Below are 11,056 nucleotides of genomic sequence, written 5' to 3' on the forward strand. Positions count from 1 at the left end.
CGTTATCATCCAAGACAAGATTCCTCTCATGCTAATACACATTTTATAGAAAGAGAGGCAAACCTGAGTATGTCAAATGATTAAATCTCCAAACAAATGAAGATAATCATGCTGATCATCTGAGGCAGGCACAAGGGGAATCCCTTTATCACAACAGAGTGTCTTATGTCTGAGGAGCACAAGGCAACAGCCATTACTCAAAAATAATCACCATTACATTACCTCATAATTTTAAATTGGGCAGATAAGGTCAGAAAAGGGTGATATTGTGTGGCCCGGGGCCAATGTCAAAATGTCAGAAGTTTTTTTTTCTGCTGCTTGTTTATACTAACAGGATCCACAAGTCTGGTTCCAGATAAGGAGACTACACATTTTAGATGACTTGTGTCTTTGCTCGGCTTTAATCGAATTTGTCGCTCCACAGAACATTGTGACTTCTTAACAAGTACAATTGGTTTATGAGGGTAACTGGGGAAAGCAAGGGGCACCCAAAGGTTACGGTCTTATCAATATTAGGATGAGCAGGCTAATCTCTCGGGAAAATATGTGTATGATATTACACAAACAATTATAGACATTTATCCCCCACCAAAAATAATTTAATCTAATCTAAAAAGATTTTAAAGTATAATAAAATAAAAAAACAGACTCATGACTTCATCAAATAAGTCACAGCTAAATTATTTGACAAACAAACAAAACTATAGTGATGTAAATGACCATTTTGTAGAATATAAAATTAAAATCTATACTTTTTGTGTGATATTATGCAAACCACCAAGAGAATACACTGACACTACAATAGCTAAAATAATGGTGTTAAAAAGAATGTTGTCTTCCCTTTGTATTTTAGACAAAGTTAGTGATAGTAACCGCATAGCAGCGTGTGTCCTGCTTACATAAATGTATTAAAACATGTAAAATTCCCAGTGGCTCTGTTTAAGATTTATGTAGTCAAACATACGATCCATTACATTCTCTACTTGTGTTTTTAGAGCCAGAGCTAAATTCAGATTACAGATGGCTCGCAGTCTCATCGGTTACATCATCAGTTACAGCTGTAAGTTTACAGCATATGTAGGTTTTAATCTCCATTTTTTTCACAGAAAAAAATAGATTAATGACGCAACGTAAAAGGTGTAATAATCTACATGCATTCAAGCCAACCCAAATCAACCATAAACTGGTTGAGGTCTGTGTGCTGTAGGTCGCAGGCTTACGCAGGTGCAATGTGTTGACGTGACATGCGTCCGTCACGGGACGTGAGCCGCACCCGCAGTCCGAACTTCCTCCACCATTACAGGGACAGACTCAGTAGGAAGCAGCCAAACTGATTTACAACTTCAACCAGAAGAACAGCTGCTCTGCTCAACTAATCTCATCCTGGATGGATATCCATCCACTTCTTAATTTAGTATGATACTACGCGGATACTCTATGACATGGCCTTTAACAGACCCAGTGCAAGGAGAGCACATTTGTACGTGAACCGAAGAGAAGCGTGATGGAAATCTTAGTAGTACTGCTGCAACATGTGCACGATCTGATAGCCTCCTGCTGTTTGCTGATTGGTCTGTGACTGTGAGGGAATGGCAAAGCATTGTGGTCTATGGTGGAGAAACTGCGCTCTGTGGGAGACAGAATCCCTCAGATAAGTGAGTGCCTCAAGGTCTGGAAGTTGGCCCACCTCGGGATAACAGGCAAAGGAATAGCAGGACCCGTATCTGCCCCAGTTTAAGCTCCCACCACCACATCTCATCAACAATCTCTCCTCCTGCCTGCTCCCCCCCCCCCCCCCTCTCTCTCTCTCTCTCCCTCTCTCCTGCTGCCTGCAGTGCTTAAACTGAAAACAGCTGCTTGGAATACCAGACTGATGAAACCCTGTTTAGAGCTTTTTCTTTTTCTTCCTGCTGTACAATCACGTTTTATTAGCATGGAGTGAAGCGTTTAAGGTACAATTACACAGGGAAAACATTTCTTTATGTGAGCTAAACAGTAGTGGTTATGGCTATGAGAGGACTCCATACACTTATATGGGACAGTCCAACAGCACAGTCCAACAGCACAGTGAACTGGCGCGGCCCACACCCGTCTATCAGTTAGATACAAGCATGGCTGCAAGTAAGGGCTGTTTTCAGAATCAGTTAATCTGAAGGGTTTATTTAAACATTGCCTTCTAGGGCTGGAACGACAGGTCAATTATTTGATCAATTGATCGACAGAAATTTTTGGATTATCAATTAATTGTTGCAGTAATTTTTTAAGTACATTTTAAGGAAGTTGTTGTTCTTTTCTTTGACAATATACAGAATATGATTGGCTTTTGGTCAGACAAAACAAGCAATGTGAATACATCACTTTTGGCTCTGGGAAACTAAAATGAGCATGTTTCACTATTTTACAGCCCAAATGATTAAACAATTAATCAATAGAACAATTTCATTGTGAAAAGAATCACTGGTTGCAGCCTTAATGTCTTCAATCAATATAGTCTGACTAACAAACCATAAAGCAAAATATATTCAAATTGCATGATGCGCTGACATGACACAAAAAAGAGAAGAAGCTGCAGTGAGCTCATATTTGGATATAAAGGATTTTACTGGATTAATCAGTTAGATAATCATTCCACGAACAGAAATAGTTTCACCACAAATAGTTTCAGGACTGTGGTCACCTGGGAGTGAGTCTGACTACTCTCCAGATAAATCCAGGGGCCTCCCATCCCCCCCTGCACCGGGGCTCCATGTTAAGACCCAAGAACAGACATGACTAAGCTGGTATTCACATGACACATGAAATGTGTCTCCAACTCCCACATCTCCATCTCCCAGAGCTTCAATTTGTGGCAAAAACTTTTACTTTTTTGGGATAATGAGCAGCTGTGGAGAACTGGAGATAGCATGCTTTGTATTTCCACTGCCTCAAACTTCTGTTTCAAAGCCAAAAGGAAAAGCAGAGCTTTTGGGGTGAACTCAGGTGTGTTAGAGATGTTCACCTTTGGCCAAATGTCTCACAACTCAAACACTCTGAACACAAGTTTGCCTAAATTTTCACAGGGGAAAGCAATGTACCAAACTGCACAGTAGCTCTGGCCAGACATAGCGAACGAGAAAAACACATTAATTGATAAAAACACATTTGCACACATATTCATCTTGACACATCAAAGGGATTCATTGATGTCACTGAACATGGGGAGTCTGCGGCTGGAGAGGGGAGATGTTGGTTATCCTTTTCTCAAAGGGTGCTGAGATGCTCCTGATGGGCCCCGCGCTCGAGAAGCCAGAGAGTGCTATAAACAGAATTTCTAATGTCAGGCGGGCGGGTGGGTGGGTTTAGGTAGTGAACTAGCAGAGTATGGGGTAGTGGGAGGAATTGACGCCAGCTCATGCTTTCCACAGAGACCAAAGAGGGAAGGATACAGACCAGGACTGACACCATTTCACACAGTTCTATAGATGTGATGTTAGGAAGACAACATGAGCATTTGAGGTCTAAAAACTAAATGTATGTTCCTGTAGGTTCTTTGTGAATCTACTAAAGCTACAGATTACTATTATGACATCTTCTGATTACACAGTGAGTGATTTGTACACTCACTGTGAATATCTAGAAAATGTATTTTACACAGGTTTTATTTTCTGAGACACACAATTGTTGAAATATGCAACAATTTCAACTGTAATCAATTAAAATGCTTTTGTTTTAAAATGTAGCGCAAACATCAGTCCAAACATCTCCCTATTCCTTCTCAAACTAAATCATGATTAATGTAATATTTCATTTTTTTGCCAAATTTAATTTAATGTCCTCAAGCCCTAGCAGTTCATTACCAAAGTTAATCACTCCAGGCAGGAGCTCTCAGGCAGCGATGGCATTTCTGTGCTTGCCCGTGACCTGTTTTTAATTGTACAGTCCCACTAGATTGATGTAGATGTGTTTGCCTTTGAAGGAAAAATCTTTTAAAAACTATAAACCTAGTCAAAAAATGTTCGCTCTGTTGACACAGTGCTTGGTTGAAAAAATATTTGTGCGCTAACATTCAGGAATACAACACTGAGGGTTGTCAGAATGTGAGCCCTGCACACTGTTCCCTCTGTTGCAAAGTATCCACAGAGCCTCACCTGAACAACCTCCCCCACACACACACACACCCTCAACCCCAACACTCACAGACTTTACAGACACAAGAATGCAGCATGGATGCACGTGCGCACATTCACACACGCACGCAGCAAGGTGAGCGAAACGCCAAGCGAGCAAACTGATGAAAAGACACCTCTACACAAACAGCGTTTGCTTATGCAGGGAGAGGCCCTTTTATTCAGAGGGACAATGTCTGTGTTGACTTTTTCTTTGTCCGAACATCTTTAAGCACCAAAAGCAGGAGAAAGAACGGGGGAAAAAAGAAGCCAGAGAGGCATGCAATCGCAGCCACAGACATGTTCAGACTCATACAAGCTCGCCATTCATATCTCGAAACAATTTTATTTTCAACAGTCATGCTCCGGAGTTGGAGTGTCACACTGCGTATTTGATGAAGATATATTTGAGCGGCTAACCTCGCTCTCGCTTACGTGCCACCTCTCACACACAAGAGGCATTTCACTCTTTAGTGACGATGATGATGTACTAGCAGAGTTATCTAAAAGTGCTGCTGAAGCTGACGAGAGGTGGCGTCTAGCAGAGTGTTTGCTCACCAATTAAATCTGGCACTAGTCTGTCACTACGGGAACAATGCGGCGATAATCACATCAATGAATTGACAAACAATAAACTGGATTTGTCGGGCTGGCTGGGTGGGGAACAAAACTCTCTCTGGCCCTGCGCACCGCAGCGGGCAGTAGTCTGGTGGAACATCTCTGCAAACATAAAACCTCCTCCTCAGCTCTCAGTGGATTACAGCAGAATGTCAGCTCTGAGCAGGCTTTAAATCAGTTATGCTTGGCCCTCAGGGGAACTCTGTGCTGAGCCCATGTAGGCCTGTCTCTCATTGCTCATGATAGGGTTGCCACATCCAAATTTAAAAGTTGGGCCCCAAACCCTTCATCATGTTGCGCATTAGAGAGTGAATCACTCCACGACGACTCTTGAGCAACATCTCGTATATATTATTGAGCAGTGTGTTCTTTTAAATGCTGATATGTGCAGAATATATTCATTACACTTGCTTGAGATGGCTTTATTATTACGTAAAAAAAAAAAAAGATGTCAGACCGGAAGGGGCAGTTGTAAAAAGATCCACGCAGGAAACAGAATAACTCAAACACATTGTTATATCCTTGATTACAAAAATACTTAGACTACGCTCAAAGCTAAGAAACTGGAACCCAGAAATGAAAGCAGAGGGTTCTACCGGCCTGGCATTACATGATCTGTTTGAGAGCCATAACTTAAATGTGTATCACGCAGCTGAAGTATAACCACATACCACACCACACTTATAAAACAAATCTTTCAGTCCCAACTGGGTTTTCAAGAAACACACCACAGTAAACTGGGATTGTTTTGTGAGCGGTTACAACACAAACAAGGTTAACCTGCGGGCAAATTTTAATCTCACAAGCCAATCAGTGTATTCTTCAGAATGTTAATGATGCATGATAAATGCTTAAACTAAGTTTTTGGCCTGCCGAGGGTGTGGGCCACTAGGAAATATCATCTGAGTGTATCGAACTTAATCCACAGGTGTAAACAAACCAAACCCTCAGAATGCGAGCCTAAAATGGGGCTAAATCGAACCTCCCATCAATCAAATTCACTGCGTTCACACTAAGCCATGAGCAACATGGAGGACCTTAAGACGCCTGCTAAGTATGCCAGCCATTGTCTGCCTGCATGTTTTCTGCCACGCTGATGATTGACACAGTCAGCTCACTCTGTCCCATTGACCTCATTCTTTTCTTTTTCTAATATGGGGGATTGTACCTCTGAATTTCAAATCCTCTTCAATTATTTGCTACTTTGCCTTAAGTAACAAGAACAACGTTTTTTATTTTTCGACTTTACTTTGCTCGACATAAACACACGGATTGAGAGGCTTTCATACCAGAGACACTAGACACAACAAAGCAGAGACTATATAATAGGCTGCTAAAATGCGGTCAATTACTTAAGACTGTTAGGTTTGTTCCTTGAATTTAACAAACACATCTACTATAGTTTCCTGCTAAAACTCCTTAAGAAAAAGCACAAAACATTGTGAAGCATTCCTGCATGTTTATCTCTTATATTATTCCTACAAAACTCTGGTGGCCAAAAGCAACAAGATAGACGATCTACACGCTGGTATGTATCACCTTGTCTGAGCAGAGCAGCCTTTTAGTTAATGAGCCCCAATGGAGACCTCCAATGAAGCCATCAAGACTGCTCAGAATAACAATGGTCAACTAACGCCTTTCTAATTGAATGGAAGGTAGAGGGAGGCGAGGGGAGTGGGGCTGGAACAGTGAAAAGGAGACAGAGAAAAAAAAAGAAGGGGGGGGGGGGTCTTTTCAGTCAGATGCCTGCCAGGCTTTAACGAAAGTACTTGTTTTTTGGGGGGATGTGACATGGATTGGGGGATGGACGAGCTCAGAGGAACACAGCTCTCCAACAGGGATTATTTCAAGGAAGTTTGCATAGTTAAATTGTATTTCGTAGGTTACAGTTCCAAATAGTGTTGTTTAAATTACTTAAAATATTACATGTTTTTTGGGAATTGGTATTTGTTATCACTACCGATAACACGTTCTTTGACCCTAATGTGTTTTTTTGTATCATTACCTTTCTTATGTGAATTCATTATTCATGTTTGCAGCATTGTTAACTAGTATTGACTTATTGTAAGGTCTCTATGCTTTACTAACCTGCTGTAAAGGTTTATGTTAAATATGTGATATATAGGGTTTATACTGGAGAAACCTTTGCAACAATAACCGCAGTACGGGTAAAAGTCCTTTCCGGGCTTCGTGGACAACTGATGTGATGCAACAAGTAAATGAATGTGAACTCTTCATAAACAACTGTCAAACTTATCTAGACTTTTAAAAATAAAGTCTCTGGACAGCTGTCATGGACACTGCGGTGAAATGCCTCCCATGTGTGTCAAAGCGAGGTATTACATTGTTGTTATGGGGATATCACTCCAGGAACAGCTTATTTTTTTTTAATTTTCTGCAGAGAATGTGTGCAAACGGAGAGTTACCAGCCTGTACACTGGGGAAAAGCTTTCTTTAAAAAATACAAGCACAAAAAGAAAAGCAAACTAGGGACAAACCTAAAAATATCTTATAATCATAAAACACATTTTAGAAGAATATTAGCCTCTATGCTGCAAAATGTAAGAAGAGAAAGCACATAAGATAGCTTAAGGCAAGTTCACTACTATGTATAGAATCAAGATGCAGCATGAGTGTTGCAGCGTACTTTCGACAAGGACTTGCCATAAATCATTCAAAAACAGAAAAAGAATGACTAATGAGTCTGAACTTTGAGCCGAACGAAAAGTTGTCTGATGCGAGTCTTGTCGAGGAGTGGTTGGCATGGAGAAATGTATTTCCCCAAAAGAAGAACAAAGAAGTAGTTAGTACTCCTTGAGAGGCCACTCGGAGGGAATATGGCGGTCTGGAAGTGCACAAGGAACTTTTACGCACGGCCAAAGTTTTTGCAGAGCGCGATTGAAACGACAAAATGAGAGAAAAGAGCAACAAATCTACCCGGACACTTACCGTTCTTGCACTCGGAGACAGTGAACCGTTTGATAGGTAAGGATTGGAGAGGTCTGGGATCATGAGAAACGGGTAGCCAGGATAGTGAGGACTCTTAAAAAAGCCACCATCTTGCTGTCTCCTCAACGCTGCAGGGAGAAAGAAAAGTCAGGGTTGATAAAGGCACAAATGCGACATAATTGCCAGCTATATCCCATACAGTACTGAGGGTGTTTAGTGTTTTACCTTCGTTGAAGTAGTCTCTTGCTTTCTCATAACTTTCCAAGTCGGGTCTGGTTTGGGGGCGCCTCTCTGCTTGCTGACATGGGGAGAAATACACACACGGAGGGGAAGAAAGTATTGAAAACTTGAAACACAATTAAATCGTATTTTTTTCGCGCTGAGCAGCGTGGAGACGGTTTTATATTCGCAGTGTCCTTACCTCAGAGTCGGATGAGCTGCTGTTGTTTTCTGACTCGTTCACTAAGGAGGACTTCACATCATCCAAATCCCTGTCCGCTGACACATTTTCGGATATCTTCTCCTCCTGCTCGCCTTCGTCTTTAAAAGATATCATCTCATCATTGGCCCCCAAATCATCCCCACCACCTCCGTTCAACTGTGGCATTTTTGCAGAATTGATAGTATCGAGGAGAGGGCGAAAACAATGGCAATAACTATTGACTTTAAAAAAAAAAGATCAGCGTATAGTCCAAACGTGTCACTGGACTAGTAAACTAACTACAAGAAATTGTTCATGTTTCAAAAAACCCTTATCATCCTCTGAACGTGCTCCCGCGGTCCATGACGAGCCTTGCGATAATAATCCACAGTTAAAGTTACGACAGAGTTGCAAAATATTGATGGATATTTGGCGTCGGCGGCCGGATGCGCAGAAACTTGGCAAAGTTTGGTCTCCGTCGCAGCTTGTGGACAACTTGTGGCCCCTGTGTGTCTGTCCTTGTGCTGCTGAGGAATGGGACTCTCTCTCCTCCTCCTACAGAGCCCGGAGACCACATAAACTACAGTCCAGGCGACCGAGAGGGTTACTCAAGAGCAAGAAACACGTCCGATTTCATCTCCTAATATCCATGTGTGAGAAAACAATGGTTCGCGTTTAAAAAAAACAAAAAAAAACACGAGACGGCCAGGCTGCAGTTTTCTTCACTTCTCACTCGCTTCTTTTCCTCGCAAAGAACCAGCGATCGCTGTTTTTTTTTTTTTCTAACAATGTTTTGGAAAACAGCTATGTAACCGGATGTAAAAGTATATGAAAATGTTCAACTGGACGTGGTCGCCCTTTCCCTCCACATTGCTGCCGGGGAATGCGCCCTGAAAAACTACTTGGTTGTTCAAGTGGAAGAAAAGCGCAGCCCGTCCGTAGGGGAGGAGTTAGCAGTGAAAACCGACACTTCATTCACCAGCATGTAGATCAGCTATTCGTTCTTCCCCTCAAGTCACCAGCACACCACGCAGTGGAACGAGGGAGGTTTGTACATGGAGAACTACAGTAAGCAAATAGATTACAGACATAGTTACCATTCATTATATATATATATATATATATATATATATATATATATATATATATATATATATTAAAAAAGGAGAGAAACGCCAAATGGAACACAACTTATGTTGTTCCCTTGTTTAAATAAACTTGAGCAGCAGTCTATCCTGCACTGTAACCAGCTGATATCTCCAGTATTGTCAGGGCGAGAGACCACACTGCCTCCATCTGTGTGAAAATAACAGACGCGGATTTAGTGAGAAAGTCATAATTACACACTGCCATGTAAATTGCACGGCTGAGTGTCCTGAAACACTACGCTGGGAAAGACAAAGCTCAATAACACCTGGGATAAGCATTGGCCCATTATGGCACAACTGTACGCATGACAGTGAGGCAACAAGCCTCTGAACATCCAGGCCTCTTATGACAGGACAAGCCTCACTTTCTCTCTCTCTCTCTCTCTCTCTCTCTCTCTCTCTCTCTCGCTCTCTCTCTCTCTCTCTCTCTCTCTCTGACTGATATACATGGCCCCATTGTTGTTTTAAGGAACAGGATTGGAGGCCCGGTTTTACAAGCGTCTTGGAAGAAGGGAGGTTACAACTTTTTTCTTAGTTCCTGCACAGTAACCTGCACATTAATTTTAATCTTGACTTGGAGATGTGTTTTTAAATTAATGAAAAAGAAATGTTTGCTCGCAAAGCATCCAAAGTTTTTAAAGTTTGGTGTAACATAAGTTAGCTGCTACTCTTGTTTCCCTGAAGCTCTTTTAGAACATTTCCTAGCTCCACCTGTCTCAGTCCAAGTCCAATGGACCTCAGACTTCTCTTTACTTCTGATGCTATTCGACAGGCTTCCCCCGTTTGAGAAAAGAAGTCATTGATGTTGTCGACTGCGTGTCAGCAAGCTGAGGGTTGACTGACAATTCAGCAGTGTCTCCACGGGCCTCATTAGATCCACACTCCTCCTGGGTGTTAGTGTGTGCATGTGCGTGTTAGTGTGTGTATTTGTATTCAGTTAAAAGCAACACATAGCATTGCATACTGCATCTTCTATGAATTTCATTGTGGTTGTGGATAGTGGGTTTATCATACACAGATATACAAATGTTTGCACTAGCATGCACACACACAGGTGAAAAATTGCCCTCAGGGCTACACATCATTGTTTTTCTGTGATACAGTATGCAGAGAATGCATTCTCCAAATGAGGCACAGACATGTTCTTCCACATTTGTGATGCAATCCTTTAATATAGTTTCCTATATTTTCCTATATTTTTTTTTCTTAACGTATAACATGCCAGAGATGTAATGGACTGTGCGCGTCCCGGCATGTATAATTACAATCATGCAGCGCTCATGCACCATAGCCGTATGAATGATTAATAAAGAAATAAAATATTAAAACAAGTCAACACAAAAAAATAATAATGACATGCATAAGCAGTTGCTGAACAGGAATATCTCCTAAATACTGACTCTTCTCACACACGCACAAGTTTCAGCAGTGTGCTATTAAGCACCATTGGCATGCAGTAAGTAGACTGTTGTTCACAGTAAGCTGTAACAGCACAGTGAGACATAACAGTTCTGTGATGAATGTGAAAAAAAAAGAAATCAAGTGTATCCGAAATGTTTTAATCCAAAGTGAGAAAGCCACCAATTCAAAAATAAAAGGATGCCTATTGTTACAAAATGGCTGCAGGCATGAAAATCAAGCACAGTTATTGATTGCTTTTAGCTTTGCTTCGAAGAAACTTCATTATTACACATATGTATTTACTGAATGATAATTCCAGGTGTTTTTAATGTGCTTTGTGTTGGTACGAAGCCCCTCACTTACTTTGATTTATT

At 41.3% G+C, this 11,056-nt stretch overlaps 1 protein-coding gene across 2 annotated transcripts in view; it reads right to left on the reverse strand.

Annotated features, from left to right (window-relative positions):
• Positions 1–9,098, reverse strand: part of tcf7l1b (transcription factor 7 like 1b) — a 31,405-nt gene extending 22,307 nt beyond the window's left edge. The window contains exons 1-3 of one of the 2 annotated variants that reach the window (XM_068703698.1): positions 8,134–9,098; positions 7,938–8,010; positions 7,713–7,840 (exon numbers count right to left, since the gene is read on the reverse strand). In XM_068703698.1, coding sequence (XP_068559799.1) covers positions 7,713–7,840; positions 7,938–8,010; positions 8,134–8,319 — 387 coding nt within the window. In that variant the 5' untranslated portion in view covers positions 8,320–9,098. The remainder of the gene's footprint in view (positions 1–7,712; positions 7,841–7,937; positions 8,011–8,133) is intronic. The other variant, XM_068703699.1, reaches the window with a different exon arrangement.
• Between the last annotated feature and the right edge of the window lie 1,958 nt (positions 9,099–11,056).

Source organism: Cebidichthys violaceus, unplaced genomic scaffold (assembly GCF_023349555.1).
Source record: "Cebidichthys violaceus isolate CVI_PGR_0920_01 unplaced genomic scaffold, fCebVio1.0.p SCAF_9, whole genome shotgun sequence".
Lineage (NCBI taxonomy): Eukaryota > Metazoa > Chordata > Actinopteri > Perciformes > Stichaeidae > Cebidichthys > Cebidichthys violaceus.